Genomic DNA, 19,555 nt, shown 5'->3' on the forward strand with positions numbered 1-19,555 from the left:
CGAACGTGAGACGGATTGGGACGAGACGATAAGGCAGACGTGTGCGTGTACGCAGGGTGTAATAATTAGACTGGCTTGTTGCGTGCGTGTTGCGTGTTTTGCGTTTTGTGTCACGGTTTTTTTCTTTCTTCCTCTTTTTTTTTCAAAGATCGTGTGCTATTGCGGCCGCGCGGGTCGCTCGCTATCAGGATGTGGGCAGGGGGTCGGGACCGCGCGGAGCGAGCGAGCGAGCCCACTACGAAAACGCCGGGTGCTTGAGAGCGTGCAGCTTGACCTCGCGCTCCCTGTCGTCGGCGGCCTTTTGGGCGCGCAGGTCGTCGACCTCTTGTGTGCTGCGGTGCCGTGTCAGCTTCTCCGTTCGCGGACTGTGCACACATGCCTCCCCCCGTCCGCTATTATCCCAAGCGAGATATGGAAGATGGAAGCGCCGGCTATAAGACCTAATCTCGGTGCCACTAGCGTGCCACAAGGGCCGTAACCCCCCGACGCCGGTCTCGGAAACCCGAACCCTCGTCCCTCGTCTTCCTCACCCTGCCCAGCATTGCACTGGGCCTGAAAGGGGAGCGATACCGAGTACCGACGAGGCCGAGGAAAACGGTTTCGCGCCACTGCAAAGTAGCTCCAGGCGAACGTGTCGCGTGCCTGCCATACCGCTGTGCGTCCGCACGGCGGGGTGCGAGAGACAGGACGGCGTCCACCTCCGTCTCATCTCCATCATTTTCACTCACCGTTCAGCAATTTGCGCGGTCAGGCCCGCGGCGTGGTCGCGCCGCTCCTCAAAGTCGTTTTCGGCGCCGCGCAGTTCGCCCTCGACCTTTTCGTAGCGCTCCTTCTCCTTCAAGAACCGCATGCGCGCCTTGTGCTCGCGACCAGTCCACTTGGCGAGGCGTGACTGCGACTTGCGTTCAGCTCCGATCGCGTCCTTTTGCAACGACACGAGGCCCCTGAGGTCCTTGATGGCCGCGTCGATCGTGCGTGCCTGCGACCGGCCCTCGGACTTGAGTAATTTCGACAGCCGCTTGGCGTCGCGTTTCTCCATGCCGCTCAGGCGCTTGATGGTGCGGTCGTCGAGCTGGCGTTCAGAATACTCGGCGCGGGAGTGAATGTCTCTGGAAGGGGGGAGGAGAGGGGGTGTCAGTCCACGGTTCAAGATCAGGCCGAGCTCGGCGCATAACGGCACTCACTCGCGTCCAAGGACCTCCTCGGGCTGGGTACCGACGCTGAGACCTGCGCCGCGGCCAAACGCACCCGACCGGCGTCCGACCGTGCCGCCGTTGGCTGCGCGCGACAGCGTGCCGTTGCGGCCCAGCGTAGTCGCCCGCGACAGCACCGTGTTGCTGCGGCCGAGCATGGCGTTGCGGTTATCAGCCGCAAAGCCGTGGTTGTTGTATTCGTCCGCCGGCTGCGTACGGTGTCCTCCATAGCTCGAGTGGCGGCGGACCGGTCCGTTGTCCACGAGACGCGTGCCGCGCAGGTCTTCGCCGTCGTCGCCCGGGTACCGCTGCATGTCGTGCTGACGGCGGAGGCTGGCCACTTCGCCCACGGCGAGGCCCGTAGCGGCCCCAGCGGCGACGCCAGCAGCGGCGCCGTACGCGACGTGGTGGCCGTTCGGCTTGCCGTACTCGTCCGCATGGTCGCCGGCATCGGCAATGGGCGGGAGGCGCTGGCCATGGCGCACCGAGCCGCGTGGCGAAAGCACATGGCGGCCGTACTGGTCCGGCAGCGTCGAGGCCTGGGACATGCCCGACTCGCGCCTGTTGCCAAACGTACCAGCAGCAGCAGACTGGGGACGACGAGGTTGCACGTCGCGCTCGTGCGGGCGCTCGCCGTCAAAGCTGGCCTCACGTGGCATGTCGCCGCTGTACCGCGCTACCGAGCCGGCATGCGCTGACTGTGGGCGCTGGATCGGGTCGCGGTCACCGCTCGCGTGCACGGTACCAGCCACTATCGCTGCAGTGGCGGCTCCAGCGGCGCCGGCGACGGCAGCCTTGTGCTTGCGCCGGGCGTGGCCGCGCTCCAGCTCGCTGTGGGTCGCGGGGTGATCACCGTAGCCGTCCAACGAACGGATCGCGCTCTCGGGCGAGGTGACGGGGGCCGCCATGATGCCGTTGGTCTGCGGCTGGTGTTGCTGATCAGCGGGTTCCCTGGGCGAGGGAGGAAGCATCTCTGTGAGTGAGCCATGGCGCGACGCTTTAGATGAATTACGCGACAGCTCCTTGGGACGCGAGACTTTATCCATCTCCCTTGATGCGAGCGCAGCGGCACCGGCACCAGCAGCCACTCCGCCGACAGCACCGGCAGCGACGGCCGCGCCCGTGGAACCTTTCTTGGAGCGGGACGAGATGGTGCTCGCGCGGCGCTGGACGGGGTCCTCGAGCGGCCGCTCGTACGTGGTGGTGATTGGCGGCGGCGAGGAGACATATGATCGAGATGGGTGTGAGACCAGCCTGCCGGGCGTCAGTCCATTTGCGTCAGACAACGATTACATGTTTCGGGTATGACGCATGTTCGGCGTGGTGACGTACTCGGGGCGTTGCGGTGGCATGGGACCACCAGGCATGTTCAGCGGCGTCTCTCCAGACGCAACGGCCGGGATACCCCGTGACGGGCTCGTGTTCGGGCTCGAGTCTGGCGACGTAATGACAACGGGGATGGCCTGTTGCGGCATGATGGTCGCCTGGGACGCCGCGCTGTCGGTCGAGACGTGCGAGATGCGCGACCCAGTCGTGAACACGGGCACGCTCGACATGTGTGCCGTAGGGGAAGCCGGCACAGGTGTGCCATTGCCGTTGGCCACAGAGTTACCGGTACCCTTCCTGTCCACAACATGGCCATTTGCGAACCCGTTCGCTAGCGGCTTGGTAGGTGTAGCTTGCTCGTCCGGCCACACACTCTTGCTCACGGGGTAGCCGTCGACCATGGTGAGCGCGTTGGTGCGGATTGCGAGGTCCCTGTCGGGAGACGCGACCGGGGGGATTGCGGTCGAGGCAGCCATCGGGTCTGCTTCGATGGTGTCGTTCAACGACGGCGTGTACGGTTCTGTACGTGCAGTCACGAACGTGGAACCTGAAATGGATTGGTTGTCCATGGCGCTAGAGGGTGATGGAGGCAAACAAGTGGAGTTGAAGCGAGACGTCGACGCACCGGTGGCAAGTTACCAGCCAGTTACCAGCAAGTTACCAGAGATGGCAGTCCGGGTCTTGGCGTCGGGTGGTGGCGGATCGCAGGCACTTGCGGGGTTCGAGGCCCTAGGCTTTGCGCAGAGATGAGCGTGTTGAGGTGCTCAATCGAGTGTTGAAAAGTCTAGTTTGTTGGATCCAGAATGGAGCGCGATGTTTGTGGAATGCGCGCCTCGATGCTTCAAGCTCGACAAGAACGGGGACAGAACGGAGAGCCTTAAATGGCACAATGTCGGAACCAGACACGCGAGAGCGCTGGGCGAGGCACAGAGCCTTGATTTCAACGAGTCAGGACAATGGGACGAAATGTGTCTTGTCGGCTTGTGCAAAACGAAAAACAAAAGGTGAGGGAGGCTGTGGGGAGACGTGGATTGTGAAGAAGACGATCTGGATGCCCAGGCATTCCTATTATCGTTGCCGACGAATGCACACATGAGATGGGGTGAATGTCGGGAGCCACCCGAGTGACGTCACAAGCCCGAAACTGAGACGTCTATCCGGCACCCCCATATAGACACGTGGTTGGCCACCACAACCTCGCGGATGTCATCGACGCGACAAGGCATCTCACGACAACTTGCGGTTCCAACAACAACAAACCCGACACCGGCTGCAATGGAGTACCTCCCACAAGCAGTCCAGACGGCCCTCAAGGGTGACATTGTGGGTATCCTACTCGCGACTGCACTGACCTATGCAGGACCCCTACACCCAGAGCTTTGCGGAGTGGGCTGCCAACATTTACCTGGGCGTCCTCGTCGTGAGTGGCCCCCAGCTCCATAGACGTGTGACTGCAGCTGACTGGTGACTCCCAGGCCATTGCGTTTGCCATCTCATTCTTCACCTCGAACGTCCTCCTCGGCCTGGAGGTGTTCCTCGCGGGCTTTGTGGTGCTCATCCTGGTACGTCCGTCTCTCCCAAGAGCTTTCAGACGGCGTGGGGTGGATGACATGAGCTGCCTTCACCCCTTCTGATAGCTCGGACCCACACCTCTCCTTTCGTATACTCTGTACTCACACCCCGCAGGCCGTCGTTCCCCCATGGCCATTCCTGAACAGCCACGCCATCAAGTTCCTCCCCGTGCGCTCGGCGCCCGCAGCAAAGAGCTAAGCGGGTTCGCCGAGACCGGGCCGTGTTGTATTCCTGTCGACTTTGATCGATACACTTAGAGAGAGAGCGAGAGGGCATTAGCTGTTTATCACGGGAGAGCGAGCAAGAGCAGCAGCGGGCAGTTGGGCGCGGTGTCAGAGGTCACTGACAGGCTAACGCGCGAATGACAAGGGACGAGGCTCACGACAGGCTTTGGCTTCGACTCGACGTTCGCGCCCCACACTCGCCTCGAGCAAGCGGCCAGAGACAACACCCATCTCGCCCACTCGGGACGTGTCCATGCGCGTGTCTTGTCCATCTGTATCTCGACCTCTGGGCAACGTTTTGACCGCGCGCGCGACAGCGTCCGAAGGCGCTTCATTCTGCCAGTCTTGTTCATCATCAACACCGTTGGTGAAACGGTATCATGCGTCGTTGCCATCGACGCGGCAGGGGTTCGACTCCCTTACGGTGTAGAGCAGCGTCTCCAGGTCTCAGCAGGACTTGGGAATGTTCGTTTTTGGCCATGGCTGCGGAAGGGGGGGGAGGCAAGGAGATGGAGGGAAGGAAAGCCGGCGGTTTTCCGCCGTGGAATCTCCGCCTCGCGTCTCCTGGTGATGCCATGCGCTCGCGGCCAGCGTGCATGCATGCACGTGCGTCTCGCTTCATCCACGACTGCGGGACGGAGGCCATGCATGTGTTGGTTGCGTCAAGTTCACACAACATGGTTGACATGGATTGACAAACGTGCCAACTTGTTTTGAAATTGCCTCCGCTAAGAGAACGCCGTATTCACCGGTGCAGTAGTTGACCCACTGCGCGTAGTGTGTTTCCCCTCATGGCACGCACACAGACTGCCTCCGCACAGCCAGAAACGCAATATGAACTGGTGCCAGTAGTTGACCACCCCGCGTAGTGTGTTTCTCCGTCACATACAAGCGCGTCGCTCCGTCCGCCGCCATAACGCAGTATTGGCGGCTGCCAGTAGTTGACGAGCTGCGTAGTGTGTTTCTCTGCGCCTTGTTGTACCACTGGCACCGTCAGACTGAGCCTCCACCCCGAGAACACAGTATACTCCCCCGTCGCCAGTAGTGGACTGACCGCGTTATGTGTTTCTCGGTCAGTTGAGTGCATACTGGCTGGACCTGGCACTGTCGCACCCTCCCTTTTCCCGCCCGCCACCACGTCTTTGCAATTGTTGGATTTACGTAGCATAGCAATCATGTCACAACATTCGTACTTATGCCTATTACACGGCGGTCGGGGGGGAGGGGTGTGGTGCGCCCCTGCAGGCTATGCCGGGGCATGCAGTTAGGGGAAGGGGGGGAGGTTGTTTGTTTACTTTGGAAAGGGTGGGGCAAATTCGGTTTGTTGTGGGGGAGGGGGAATTGATTGCTCTTTGCTTTGCTTGGGTTTAATGCTTCTGATTGCTGCTTTGATGTTGTCGCCATGCTTTGGGTGGGTTGTGGATTCTGGGGGAGGTGGTGGTGTGGTTCGGTCGGTTGGTGCGGTCACCAGCCGTGCATACGGTAGCTCGTGTCGGTGTGTTCGCTGCGCTTGGCGAGCTCGCGCCGGACACGTGCTCGCTCCATTTCGCGGCTGCCGGCGCCCTCCGTGTTGGATCGCATCATGGGTGCGGCCTGTAGGTGCGGCGAGCGCAGGGCGCCGCTCGATCCGCTCGAGGGCATGTGCGTGGTGGGCGAGTGCGACGAGTGCATGGGCTCGGCGGTGGGCGAGGTCATGGTCGTGAGCGCCACAGTGGAACGCGCGCGGCCAAGCTCGCCGTCACCGCCGACGCGCGTGAGCGGCCGCAGGAAGCCCGAGCCAAGGACGTTTGCCCGGCGACGCGCCTCGGGCGATGTCGAACTGGACGCCTGCCAGTGGTTGGGAGAAGGCCCTCGGCTGTTACTCTCTTGCACTGGACGAGGCGGCGGCGGCTGGGTGGTGTAGTTGTCATGGTCGCCCATGGCCGTCAGGTTTGGATGAGAGCTGTGGCGCTCCAGCTTGTTGTTGTGCGGCTTGAAATCGGTCACTTGGTTGGAGCGGACGCGAGCGAGAGCGAGGGCCTCGCCCGTGTGCTGAGGAGAGTTGTGCAGCTGTGCGAGGTTGACAGCCGAGCTGGACGTCGGTAAACGCGACATGTGCACACCTGGCGGAGGCCGCTTGTGGTCCTGGCCAAACTTGCTTCCTCCCATGGCACCGCGACCAGACGACTTTTCGCGCTCGACAATGATGTCTGGAACTGTCAGCTGGATTTCAAGCATTCCGCACAGCATCTCCGACTTACTCTTCCTGAGCGACTCGGACATTTCGCGCATGATGATCGTGCGCCTGCGCGACGTGGGCGACAGGGGACGGACAATGCCGTTTTCGTCCAACTCGCCAGAGCCTCTAGGGACGACCGGCACGGGAGTCGCTTGCACATTGACGGGAGACACGGCGGTAATTGGCGGAGTCACGGCGGGAAGGCTTTCGGCTTCCTGTTGCTGCTGCTGCTGCTGGGCGGCTAGCACCTTTGCCCGGTCGCGCGCCTCCCGCTTGGCCGCCAGCGCGTTGAGCTTTGCGCGCACCTCTTCAGACTGGAGGTAGTCGTCGTCAGACTCCTCGTCCGACGTCTCCATCTCGACACCGACAGGGCAGCGCTTGTCTCCCGAGTTGGACAGGTGCGAGCGCGACGTCACGCTCACGCCTGTCTGGACGGGCAACGCGGCCGACGATTTGGAGCGCATGATGCCGCTTGGACTGGCCATGGCGGGCGACATGGAGAGCTGGCCGAGGTGCGAGAGTGTGGGCGCCCGCCTCAGCTCGTCGTGGTCGTCCTCCCTGCCGGCCTGGGTAAGGTCGATCATGGACTTGCCAATGTTGAACGTGCGCGTGAGAAGGCCCTCGGAGGGGGCGACCTTGGCACCAAAGATGGCCTGTTTGGCAAACATTTCGCGCTTGCGTTGGGCATCGCGCTGGGCGTCGGCGCGAGCCTTTTCGGCTGCGCGCTCCTTCTTTGTGCGTGGCGGTGTGGGGGCTTGCGGAATGATGGGTTCGGTCGCTCGCCGGTGAGGTTCGGGGGCGGCATGTGGTGGTTGATGATGATGAGGAGCAGGCGGGTCGTCATTCGTGTCCTGTGCTGGCTCGTCGTCCTCCCACTCGTCCTCGTCTTCCTCCTCGTCTTCATCCTCCCACTCGTCCGAGCTCTCCTTCTTGTTGCGGTCGGCAATGGCCTGTGCTGCGCGGGCCTTTTCGCCCTGGAACCGGCCGCGCATGTTGGCCATGGACACGTGACGCTTCTCCTTCTTCTTGATGACAATGGCCGAAGACGAGTCGTCCGAGCTGCGAAAGTTGGAGCCTTGCGAGCTCACATGGTTGGTCTCAGGCTCGGGTGGAGCCTGAGCAGGGGGAGGGATCGCTGATGCCGACTGGGGTGAGCTCTCCGATCCCGACACCTTGCCGGGACTGGATTGAATGAAGAAGCTCCTGCCGCCGGCTGCTCGGCGGCCACGCGGCTGCGGGGCAGCGGGGCCAGCTGGGGCGGAGGGGGCTGTAGCCGAGGCGGTCGTTGCAGGGTCCGCTTCCGCTTCTTCGTCAATGTCTTCTCGAAGGAGCGGCTGGGTGGCGGTCTTGGCGGCAACACTGCGTGTCGCGTCGAGACTGCCCCCGAGTGAACCAACGCGGCTGGGTACTGGTGTCGGCTCGACGAGTCGGATCTCGAGCGAGACGGGGGTCTCTGGCGCCGAACAGTGGGGGAGGCTAACGGTCGGAATAGGAGGCGGCGTCGCGGTGGCGGCGGCGGCGACCGGAGACGAAGGGTGGGCAGGAGGGTGGGTATCGGCTGTGCCGGATTGAGGGGAGGCGGGGTGCTTCAGACGGGCGTCCTCGACCCAGTCCTTGAACGAAGACGACTCTTCCACCAGGAGACGGAGTGTACCAGCAAACGACCGCCGCTCAAAGCTGCGGGTGCGCGGAATGGACCCTCTGTCTGACGGCGTACCAATCTCGGCCGAACTCGTTGTCAGTGTCGAGGAGCTCCGTCTACGGCCCACTGTGGGCGCGCCCCAGTGTCTGTGGAGAGGTGTGAGCACAAGTTCTAGGCTAGCGCCGACCCGCTGCTCAGCAGTCGCCGGCTGATGGATCTCACCTCCAAGCGAGGTTTTCCAAACGTTCGCCGTCCTTGACGAGGTCCGAGGCGCGTGAAATAACTGCAAACAAAGTCAGAATGGGAGTCTTTAAACCACGAGCAAGTAAGCGCGCTCACCTGTCCAAATGCTCGGGACCTCCTCATCGGGGGGCTCGTCTGGAACGGCCGCGGGGACTAGGGCGAGGAGCGGTGCGTGACGGGGGCGGGCGGCGCGAGGGGCCGGGGGCGAGGGCGAGAGGCAGTCCACGGGGTCTGCGGGTGCGGCATTCGCGCTCGGGGACGCTGTGCCCTGGGGCATGGTTGGTGTACGTGTAGCAGGATGTCTTCGGGGTGTAGAGGAGGAAAGGAGGGGGGAAGAGTCGATGCGTGGCGAGGGGGAAGATGTCGGAAGAGGAGGAGGAGGCGGCTGGAGCGGCGCCCGACGACTAGACGCGGGTAGAGCGATACATCATGAGGGCGGTGGGCGAACAAAGAGTGGTGATGGAGGAGAGCGCTCTAGTGTGGGGTCGCAGGAGTGTCGCGGGGGTGTGTGTGGGTGTGGTGGAGAGAGTACGATGGAAGACGGGATGGAGTGGATGATGTTTCCGAGTCGGAGCAATGACAAGAGCAAGACTAGAGTGTGTGGATATGGCCTCTCTCTCCCCCTGGCGGTGCGAAATGCGGGGGCTCCGGGCGGGCGCGCGGCGGTGGGCCGGACGGGTGGGCGGCAACAGCGGATGCGCGGGCCGTTTGGGCAACGTGGGGGGGTAATGACGGCGCGACGGCGAGAGATCGGCGCAGTGTTTACAACGACAGTGACGGGAGAGACTGGGAGAGACAAGAGAGAGTGGCGATGGATGATGGAGTGATGGGATGGGAGTGGTGATGGAGACCACAAGGATTGTCTCTCCCTCCTGCCGTGAACGGTGACTGCACGCCGCTACGGGAACGGCGTCTCTTTCTGCCGGCTACCCCGCCATTGTCGTCTGTGTCTCCCTCTCCGTCGCCTCCTCTCTCGCTCTCTCTCCCTCTGCAGCCGCAATTTTGCCGCTCCGTTCAGAGTGGCTAGAGTGGCCTCTCCCTGCTGCTACCCCACGCCTGGCCAACTCGATGTGGGCAGCAAACTCCTGATCTCCTGACCTGTAGCTGGCCCCCAAACAAGCCAGCAGCGCTTCTCGCGACCAGGTGACCAGACTTGTCTTTTTTTTTTACATTCCCTGCATTTCCCTACAAGCAAACCTCGCCGTCTGGCCTCTGCCTCGCCGTTTGTTCCGTCGTTCCGGCCGTTTGCTGGGCCATGGCCGGCCACAGCTGGCGCGGCAAAACCCTCCCCCCTTCTGCCCTTTCTTCGATCGACTCGTCACTCTCACCTCGTTTTGTACCTTTGTATGTCGACGACTTTGGCGGTGCTATGCCGCAGTAACATTGTCGCACTGCTCTGCCCAACCTTACGGCCGGTCGATGTGCGTGTCTCCCTGCTGGATCACTGCAGCCGAGATACACGCGTGCACCTCTCTTTATGTCTCTCCCTCTCTCTCTTCTGTCTCTCTGTCTCTCAATTGCAGGTGCTCACCGGCCGTGTCCGTCAGGGAGTTGTCACCCAGCGGCCAGCCACGGGGGCCGGACACGACCCGTTCGTTCTGGCCCCCCAGCCTCGCTCACCCAACCCCGCGCGTCCCCGTGATCCCGTGAGCTGGCAAAACATGTCCGGTACGCCGTACGCCGGTGCGCCGGTGCACACCCGAAGAACGCGGGGCTTACACATCGTATCATTGGATCATGGGACTAATGGATCAAATGGCTCTGCCCAGCGGAAATATGTACTGTACGCCCGGACGCCGACCAGTCGGTCTCTCTAGCAGCTAGCTTCATGAACATGAACATTTCATTCGTCGTCATCGTCGTCGTCGTCGTCAAACACGACGCGGCGGTGCGTACTGCTGTCCTCTGTCACCAGCAGGCTCGCACCAAAGTTACACACGCTGGCCGCGACCATGAACAGCCACCATAGCCGGCCGCCGAGCAGCTGCCTGTCGACCGAGACGGCAAACAGCTATATAATAGGGATCATTTTTGTTTTCGTGAAACGACGTCCGGGCGAAAAATGGTGTGATGGATCCGAACGGCAGGTCGCCAAGAGTGGTGCGTGTCATGCCAAGTTACGTGAGGAATGGGCGGTCGTCCGATGTCATGGTGGGCACGTGAGCGTCAGCATGCCTGCATTTCTGTGGGGGAGCAAAGGGGGGCCTGGGCTCGGGTGTGTGGTGCTTGGGGAGCCGGGGATGTGGGACAGAGTGCGTGCAGTGACATGCAGCCAAGGGAGGGAGAGACGTGCAGCAGGGAGAGACGCGGTAGAGGTCCGGTAAACCCAAATCTCGGGCAACGACCCGGTTTTGTTGACAACAACAACAACAACAACAACGCCTAACAACACTTACCGCGCTAACGATGCTGGGGCCTAGCATCTTGGCCAGACAGCCGACCGATGACGAGATGCCGTTCACGGCACCGAGGGCGGACCTGTCCGGCGCCGCATTGTTGACAATGACCATGAGCAGCGAAAAGTTGAGCTGGACAATAGCCGTAAAGCACAGCAACGCATTGACCGCGAGCGTCACTGGCCAGCCGCGTACCGGACCATACCCGCCGTCGCCACCTGGGACGGGCGATTCGGCCCATTCAAGCACGTCACGCAGGCGCGGCAGGATGATCCACGACAGCACCCACCCGCCCGTCAGCAGCCTGTACGCCGGCACGAGACCCAGTGCGCGCTGCAGGCGTGTGAGGAGGAGCAGCTGGCTGACTACCGTGACCATGCCGTTGATGGCGAGGGCGCCGCCGATCGCCGCGGCCTGTACAGTGGTGTGAGCTCACGACAACAGATGGGATCGTTCCGGTCCGGCCACTTACAGACATGCCCATTCCACTGTGAGGTTTCGCGTCAGCCGGCAACGTCAAGAATGTCGCCCCTTGCCCCTCTCGTGCCACACTCACTGGTTACGGTCGTACCAGAATAACAGCGCCACCGCACTCCATGCAGACGACACAAACTGGTTGATGAACAGCGTGAGGCTCGACACCTGTACCGGTCTGTGGCGGAGGAGCGTCCTGAACCCCCACTTGGGGGCGGTGGCCTGGCTGTGTGAAAGGAGGAGCTCGCGGTCCGGGTCAAAGTCATAGTCGCCAGGCGACTCCGTTGGGGAGCTGGCGAACCCGCTGCCGATCTTGGGCGAGGTCGGGCTGCCTACGAGCGTCTCGACCGACGCGTCGCTCACGAGCGAGGCGCTGCGCAGGTGGCCCACTCCTTGTTTAGGCGGGAACAGACGCAGACGCAAAGGCAGCACGCGCCGCGCGTCGACGAGTGATGACAACGTCTCCTTGTACACGATGATGGCGAATGCGAGGCCGGTCAAGGTACACACGCCTGCTGTGAGGCATGCTGCGTGCGGGGCATCGTCAGCTTTGATTGACAGGTTGGCATTAGGCGACACGTACGCAGCAAGAACGGATACGCGCTCCACACCGCGCCCGTCCACCCAAACCGCTGCGCCGGGTGGGACAGCGCGCCCCCGAGGGCATTGCCAAAGATGGATCCCAGCGTCCACGTCATGCCATACAGTGCGAACGCCTCTGTCGAGTTGGTCTCGTCTGTCAAGTCGCCCAGGCTCGCCTTGATGACTGCGACATTCCCGTTCAGGCCGCCGGCGATACATCGGAAGAGCAGCATGACGGCGTAGCTGCGCGACAGGCCGAACAGGGAGATGGAAATGGCAACGCCACTCAGGCCAAAGACGATGACGGGCTTACGACCTATACGGCTACACACCCGTGTCAGATTGGATAACATTACCGTGGTTAGGGGGGGTCTTACTCGGACAGCTTGGCCCATTGGTATACGGTAAAGAACTGGACGAATGCGAACACCGACTCGACGAGGCCGGAATAAAACCCCACGCGGTCCGGGTTGTCTGTGATGCCGAGCTCCTCGATCATCTGGTTGATAAAGGGGAAGATGACAGTGTATGCGACTGTTCAATGTGTCAGTACAGATGTAGCCGGCGATCCAACTAGATGGTGAAAGAACCAGGGGCAAGAGGCAGTAGAGAGCATCCCGGTTGACCCCTTTTGCCACACTCACTGGGCTCGGCGAGGCGTACGCCAATGAGCACCGCGACCTGCGCAGTGGGGAGCGGCGTCGCTCCACGTGGCATGGCGAAGTGTGTGTTCTATGGTACTGGATATGGATAGGTGTGGACAGGAGATGTGGTGGGAGGGATGACCGCCGTGGGGGATCATTCCGCAGTGGTTAGCTCGGTATCACCACTGTGGATCTGCTGTTCGTGTCCGCGGTTCCTACACCCAGGAGTAGTAGTACGAGCGACTCGAGGTCAAAGAGAAGTGAAAGAGAGTCAAAGAGACACAGCGCCCTCCCTCAGAGCTCAGAGATGGATGTATCAGCTCTGCACCTCGTGCAAGACCCACCCCGCACCCCAATGTCCGCCCGGGCGTACAGAGCAAGGTGAAATGGTACATCCACAGACGGAGTAGACCGATAGCTTGGGCTCACAAACCGCCCTCAATGACCGCCCATGCCCGCCCACTCGCTTCCGTGTCGTTTGAATTACAGAGCCAAGGGCGGACATTCAGAGGACATGACGGAGAGGGAGGACGACTTAAGCTAGGAACATGAGTTGAGTCGGAGGTGGTTCGCCGAGTCGACAGCTCGCCTTTGGGTTGCAGATTGACGTCTATTTTTGCCACTTTTTTTTTCTCGTGGTCGTGCCCCATAAGCCCTGTGCATGGTGCTCATGTATACATCCTCGTCTGTATATAGTTATCTACAGTGTGATTGCCTGGGTCGTCCGACAGGCCACCACTTGGCCTCTGGCTGACGACAGAAAGACCGCCGGCCGGCCAACCCCGGCCCGGTGGAGGCGTAACGAATGATGATGTCAGTGGGCAGATATGGGGTGGGGAGTGGGGTGGGACGTGGGGGTGTAACCGTGTCCATTTCACACGGCAAAGGGCACTGGATACGTACGGGTTGCTTCTGCGAGCTTCGTACGCGCCGTTGCGGCGCCAGCGTCTATTCCTGGGGGCTGAAGGCTTGTTGCGTTGCCACCCAAAGGTCCAAGGCGTGCGAATGGCTGCGGGGTGTGCGCCAGATGACACCATATGACATTGGATCCAGCCGTATCTCGGCCTCCTGCAGCCAAGCAGCCATATGGGTAGCAACTCTGCTCCACATCCGCATGTGTCGAGGTACAAATGAACTGATGTATGTCATGTGTACATGTGTGAGGCAGCAGTAGCAAGCAGGCGGCCACCAGACGAGCACAATGCGAGAACATTACGTGCACTTCACGATCTCACGATCACTTGCCTCCACGCTGCACGAGCCTGGATTTCGACTGCTCCCGAGGCACAAGCGCCACCCGGCTTCCCATAATATCCATTGTGCACCGCCTGGCTCAATTGTGTTGCCACCACACCGTGTCCATCTCACCACCACCACCACCATCTTCACTGCCATGCACCACACCCATCCCGACCTGCACCTGCCCCCGTCGTACCCGGGCCTCGTGACACCACACGCCACGCCCACGGCGTCGCGCGGTTCCGACGCGAGCGCGCACTCGACTGCGTCATCGTTGGCCGCCGCGCTGGCCGCGACAGACGCGTACGCGCCGCCCCCGCCCCCCACCGGTCCCGGCGGCCTGGACGGCTTTGAGACGTTGCCCGAGTACACGCCCAAGGACGCCGAGCTGGAGCGCCGCGAGTCGATCACGCGCACGCGCTGGGCCGAGCGCGAGGCGGCCATCGCGGCCATGTGGGCCGAGGAGGCGCGCGAGCGCCGCGAGCGTGCCCAGCGCCGTGCGAGCCAGCCCATGAATGCCCTCGAGCGCTGGAACCGCTGGTCGGCCAAGTTCTACATGCCCATCCTACACCGCTGGCCGGCGCCGGCGCCGGGTCAACACCACTGAGGAAGTGGTGTGCCCGGAGAACGTACGCGTTGGCGGTGGGCATGGGCATGGGGGCATGGGCCATGGGGCCTTCCGACATGGCTGCGGTCTGCAGGGCATGGCGACACGTTGGAGCGAGTGACCGACTGTACGACGATACGAAGGCGACAAGGCGAAACGCGACCGAAGGAAGTGAAGAGAAAGAAGCAAAAGGGGAAACAAGCAAAGGCGATGTTGCGATAAGAACGAGAAACCGCGCATGCAGTAACGAGGACGCCGGCCGGAGGAGACGACGACGACGACGACGGCGACGACGACAGAACCGACCAGATTGTAGGCAGGGGTTCCAGCCGCCAAGCGTTGTACGCCACATGGAGATGTACCACTCATAGGACGAGCGTGATGGTTCGAGTGGAGGACTGCACTGGCCCCGCATGCTGACGTCTATAACCTTGCCATCTGACGGTCGGGAGCAGTGGATGGCGGGTTAGACGCGCCCTCCAGGCCTCCGCAGTTGCGGACACCACCGGTCGACCGTCAGTGGACAACATGGGACTCACACTAACAAGCTTATTCCGCAAGCATACGTGAGTAATAACGGGCCGATTCCTTGCAAGTACCACGGCGTGTGAAGTGTCAACCTAACGTGTCAACAAGTCAACACTCGTTCGCGCATTAAGAGTGCGATCTGTATCCGCTGTCATCAACCTGGACCATTGGCCGTTGGGCCATTGTCGGCCCGGTCGCGCCAGAAGCCCCCTCGCAATCTGGCCGCACTGGCGCACTGGACCAGGGAGCGCGATATCAAAACGGCCCGAGCGGACGACTGGCACAGACACAAGATGGCCTAGACATGGAACACGGCCCCTCGCACCCCAAAGGTCCCCAGATCCCCAGAGCAACTAGTGATCGCAGCAGCTCAGCCTTGCGCGCGAGCCAGGGGGATCACAGTCTAGTGGTCTCGACGGTGGGGCCGCACGTCCTCTGGATCCCCGGGCCGCGCACTGACCGCGTCTGGTGGACGTCTGGTGCTCCAGGCCCTGCTCCGTGGTTGCCAAGAGGGTTGGCACACGGGTACGCTCGCAGGGAGATCTGGGGTTTGTGTGTGTTGTGTGCAAAATGGCCTGACGTGTGTCTGACACACGGCGTCGAGCGAGCCGCGGCTGGGTAAGCCGAGGTCTGCCTATCTGTCTTGCCTGCCTGCCTGCTTGCCTGCTTGCCTGCTCGACCTGGGCCGCTTGGACGCGCTACACGCTATGCGCGATGGTTTGCGCGGTGCCAAGACCCACCAGAGTATGGTAGCCCCGATCAACCAGCTGCTGCCCAGCTGCAGTAAGCACCCTGGCGTCGACGGCTGAAACGAGGGCAGGATCACACATATTGCGCATTGGGTACATTGGGGGCAAGCACAGGAAAAAGTGGCCAGTGCCGGCGCACCGCATAGCAACCTTTGCGCTGTGATGGGGCAGAATGATGCATTGAAGAGAAGGAATAAGATCAGTGTATGGAGGGTTGGGGAAGGAAGAAGAAATAGATATGCTACAACCGAGTTTTCTATGGTGGTGGTGGTGTGTGTGTGTGTCCGTGTGTGTGTCTGATGCGGTCCGTTTTGTCGTGTCCCGTGAGAGGAATGATGGAATGAATGGAAGAGAAAAAGAGAAGTGTACGAGTAGGCGCAGTGCTGTTGCTCTACTCGACAATGGGGGCGGGGCGGAGCAGGCGCTCACGCTCCTGGCGCTCCTTCTCGCGACGGTGCTTGTCCTTCTTGGTCAGGGAGCGGACCGAGACGGCGTCAGAGGCCATGACGGTGCTCTTGAACTCGGCGTCCTCCCATGCGAGGATGTCACGGACGTTGCCGAGCGGCTTGCCGAGGAGCAGGAGCTGGGGGAGGTCGCTCGAGTCGAGCAGACGCTCCAGAGTGGGGATGAACTGCTCGTGGTCCTTGCGCAGGTCGACGTCGATGATGAGCGGCTCGGGCGAGATCTTGTAGTGCTCGAGAAGCTTCATCATCTCACCCTGCCACGGGTCGCGCAGGCGGCCGAGCAGGACAAGCGGGTACTGCGTGTTGACCTCTTCCTTGAGGAACTCGAGGTCCTCGGCGGCCGACTCGACGGTGGTGGGGTTGAAGCCAAGGAGGAGCGAGGCGTCGAGCGGCTGCGTAGTGTCGATGGTGGGTGGGAGCGAGTTGCCCGTGGCCGCAGTGATAAAGCCCAGCAGGGCAAGGAGCTCGTCCGTCTTGCTCTCATACTCGAACGGCTGGGACTCGATCTTGGCGTGTGCAGTGATGCGCGCCGAGTCGGCAATGACGACCTGCCTCAGCTCGCTGAGGTTGGTGTACTCTTGCTCGTCGACGAACCGGCGGCCAAACGCCGCCAGGCCCTGGCGCTGGCGGATAAACGTCTCGAGCGAGTTGCCCGAGCTGTCGGTGACGGTCCGCGACACGAGGACAATGGCAATGACGAAAAGCGAGGTGAAGAGGAGGAGAACAGGTCGCAGGCGGCGGGGGACGCGGAGGAGGTAGGCGAGGGTGCTCATGCCGGGCGGAGATTGACCCTTGTACGGGTTGGAAAGCTTAATCGGCGTAAAGACGCTACGCTGGGGAGAGTACGCAGTCGCGCTGTTGATGGGCAGGTCCTCGTTGCGGGTGTAGCCCTTTTCAGTGAACCCAATGCCGAGGCCGATACCAGAGTGGGAACCGGGGAGTGTGGAAAAGGACGACGAGTATTCGACCTTGGGCGAGGGCTCCGGGGTGTGGGGCAAGACCGGCTGCTGCTGATGCTGCTGCTGGGGGTGTGCAGGAGTGAGGCCGTTGATCGCACCAAAGTCCTTGTGGGTGGGAGGCGTCTGAGGAGGCGTGTGGGGGAGAGCGACCTGGGGACGCGGCACTTGAATGTGGGTTTGCTGAGAGGTGGCAGATACCAAAGTACGAGGAGATGAAGTAACGTTCATGGTGATGGGAGAGAGATTTTAATGGGACGTCAGTCGTGGCCGCAGTCGGGAGGGGGGGAGGGTGATGGTCGGGTGGGTGGACAGGGGTAGCGACGAAGGGAATGAGCGTCGGTAGGGGTGTGGACCGTCGGGTTATAGGGCGGTGGGCACGGTGTCGCACACAACAAGGGGTCGATAACGAGCGGGTGGGTGGTGGACGCGCACGCACGGCCAAGTGTGTAGGGATGTGAGAGAGTGAGAGTGAGAGATAATGGGAAAGAAGCGGGGCAAGCACAAATGTCAGCGTCTTATGCTATCTATCGCCAACACGGCAACGGGGAACAGGCTGCGGGCGATGGCGGGGAGAGCCACCACCACTGTCCAGACCACGGCGGCCACAAGAGGTGGCACTCGCAATCCAGGAGCCAGGAGGTTTTCAAGAGCACGGCGTCCCTTTTGGCACTCACCAAGGACATCATGACACACACGGAGGGTCCGAGACACTGCGTCACGGACCACAAGCTGGGACAAGCGACCTGAAGGGCAGCCACAAGCCTCCGAGACACGGAGTAGTGCAGGCGCAGCAATGACAGGGCTGGGGGGTGTTCCAGCTCTTAGGGTGGTGCTAGGCGCGCTCAGAGGCGGCTGATCGCGGCTGATGTGATGTGCAAAGAGCAAAACGAGGCTTGTGAGGCTGGAGAGGTTGCCGAGCGCGGCGCGTTGGACGAAGCGGCCGGTCTGCTCCTATCAGCACATGGCGTACGATGGACACCATCTCTCTCACGTCGCACGCCGCAAGAAAACAAAACGCCTCGGGGCGCGCAGGCTGGTGGGGTCGAGGAAGGCAACACACATCAACTCAAAATGGGCCGATGCCACCCGCTGGGATCTCTGTCGCCTCCCCGCTCTAGACACTGGCCTACTACTCACTCTGAGATTGTTCAACAGTCGCTACCTGAACAAAGCTGGGTGTGTTTCGGTTCGCGGCCGTGGCGTCCTATAGTCCTAGTGGCGCCGCGCCGGAAGGGTTTGCTGAGGGCCTCAGGTATATCAAGGTTGTCCGAACACCGGTCAACGTAGGGGTACCGGCAACGGCAGTTGTGGTGGAGGCGAGCAGCCACTGCGTCGCGGCTGTGAGAATGAGAAGATAAAGACGGCGGCGCTTCTGAGGCGCTGAGATATTTGCGTGGAGTTGGTGGAGTGAGGCCTTGGGGGTGTGTGGGACCAATGTTGGAGGTGTGTGACTTTTAATGTCCCAGTTCGTCTTGTTGTCGACCTGCACACATGTGGTTGGTTACTCGGTCTAGGTCCAGATCAGATTGCTGGCACTGGGGTTTTTGAACCTGAGAGCTTGCAGGCTTGGTAGGGGCACTCGGCAGTTGCGATCTCCCGCGGGACCGGCGTCGAGGGTTGGGTAATGGCACAAAGCATACCTGGCCGCCTGTCTCTGCGATCTCTGCTTCGACCCCGAGCAGCCGTGTCTCAGCGCCGCTGCACGTCGCCCCGCGGAGCAACAAAGACATGCCTTAAATCTGACAGTATGTCGACGAGGAACCTGGATCCCACTTGTTCCGCACCCTAAATTACGAAACCACCAACAGCAGCGGGAAGGACCGCCCGTTTGGACAGCGTGTACGCACCACGAAGGCAGCAGACGAAGCTACACACGGGGACTCCCGCATGTGCATAACTGCGGACTGCTGATCCTCGGCGACCATCCAATGTGGTGTATGTGTCGGTACGTACAAGCTCCAAGCTCCAAGCTCCAAGCAAGCGGGAACACTGGGCCGCGATTATGGAAACCGGAGAGGCGCCTGGCGATCTAGCGACCCAAACGACCGGGCGCTAACAACCGGCTGGGCCGATGTAAACCTTGTGGACACAACACCCCATGGCCCTCAACCGATATCGATGGCAACTGTGCTTCACTAGCAGAAAGGTGCCCCACTCAGACGTTGTCGTCAACCCCTGTGCAGGTACTTGGGCAACGTAGCTCAATATCGTTGCAGGCACCACCGCCGCCTGTGGCATGCTCCTCGACAAGACAAGGTAAGACAAGGTAACCTGTGATTAATCGCAATGGGTATGCCCAAACAGACACAAGAGGCGTAGGTCGTCTGCGCACAGGCACAGCCCAGCGTGTCGGCGTGCCAGCGCCGAACATGGATGCCGAAACGAGGCCACAGGGAAGTAGAAAGCTACTAGCAGTGAAGACCGCTCGCCACGTTTGTTCTCCATACCTCAAGATCCTACAACCTGGACGGACCAAGTGACAAACTGCCTGGCTA

At 61.5% G+C, this 19,555-nt stretch overlaps 6 protein-coding genes and 1 non-coding gene across 7 annotated transcripts; 3 read left to right on the plus strand and 4 right to left on the minus strand.

Annotated features, from left to right (window-relative positions):
- Positions 1-235: 235 nt before the first annotated feature.
- On the minus strand, positions 236-3,088 carry EHS24_008990 (uncharacterized protein; the record flags this gene model as incomplete). The annotated part of the gene is made up of 4 exons (XM_028624288.1): positions 236-332; positions 729-1,109; positions 1,185-2,447; positions 2,526-3,088. 4 exons carry the CDS (start codon positions 3,086-3,088, stop codon positions 236-238), a joined length of 2,304 nt encoding a protein of 767 aa, XP_028475360.1.
- Positions 3,089-3,794: 706 nt separating this feature from the next.
- EHS24_008991 (uncharacterized protein) lies at positions 3,795-4,289 on the plus strand (the record flags this gene model as incomplete). Its single annotated transcript, XM_028624289.1, has 4 exons — positions 3,795-3,842; positions 3,880-3,939; positions 3,995-4,081; positions 4,206-4,289. The coding sequence occupies 4 exons, from the start codon at positions 3,795-3,797 to the stop codon at positions 4,287-4,289; spliced, it is 279 nt and encodes a 92-aa protein (XP_028475361.1).
- Positions 4,290-4,673: 384 nt separating this feature from the next.
- EHS24_008992 lies at positions 4,674-4,744 on the plus strand. Its single transcript has one exon. It is a non-coding gene; the product is annotated as a tRNA-Gly (tRNA).
- Positions 4,745-5,779: 1,035 nt separating this feature from the next.
- On the minus strand, positions 5,780-8,695 carry EHS24_008993 (uncharacterized protein; the record flags this gene model as incomplete). The annotated part of the gene is made up of 4 exons (XM_028624290.1): positions 5,780-6,504; positions 6,556-8,321; positions 8,398-8,458; positions 8,515-8,695. 4 exons carry the CDS (start codon positions 8,693-8,695, stop codon positions 5,780-5,782), a joined length of 2,733 nt encoding a protein of 910 aa, XP_028475362.1.
- Positions 8,696-10,261: 1,566 nt separating this feature from the next.
- Positions 10,262-12,587, minus strand: EHS24_008994 (uncharacterized protein; the record flags this gene model as incomplete). The annotated part of the gene is made up of 8 exons (XM_028624291.1): positions 10,262-10,429; positions 10,815-10,946; positions 11,010-11,228; positions 11,287-11,302; positions 11,371-11,815; positions 11,872-12,194; positions 12,248-12,404; positions 12,515-12,587. The coding sequence occupies 8 exons, from the start codon at positions 12,585-12,587 to the stop codon at positions 10,262-10,264; spliced, it is 1,533 nt and encodes a 510-aa protein (XP_028475363.1).
- A 1,320-nt stretch (positions 12,588-13,907) lies between these two features.
- Positions 13,908-14,360, plus strand: EHS24_008995 (uncharacterized protein; the record flags this gene model as incomplete). Its single annotated transcript, XM_028624292.1, has 1 exon — positions 13,908-14,360. The coding sequence occupies one exon, from the start codon at positions 13,908-13,910 to the stop codon at positions 14,358-14,360; it is 453 nt and encodes a 150-aa protein (XP_028475364.1).
- Positions 14,361-16,028: 1,668 nt separating this feature from the next.
- EHS24_008996 (uncharacterized protein) lies at positions 16,029-17,288 on the minus strand (the record flags this gene model as incomplete). Its single annotated transcript, XM_028624293.1, has 1 exon — positions 16,029-17,288. One exon carries the CDS (start codon positions 17,286-17,288, stop codon positions 16,029-16,031), a length of 1,260 nt encoding a protein of 419 aa, XP_028475365.1.
- Between the last annotated feature and the right edge of the window lie 2,267 nt (positions 17,289-19,555).

The sequence above is a fragment of the Apiotrichum porosum genome, assembly GCF_003942205.1.
Source record: "Apiotrichum porosum strain DSM 27194 chromosome Unknown scaffold_8, whole genome shotgun sequence".
NCBI classification, from domain to species: Eukaryota; Fungi; Basidiomycota; class Tremellomycetes; order Trichosporonales; family Trichosporonaceae; genus Apiotrichum; species Apiotrichum porosum.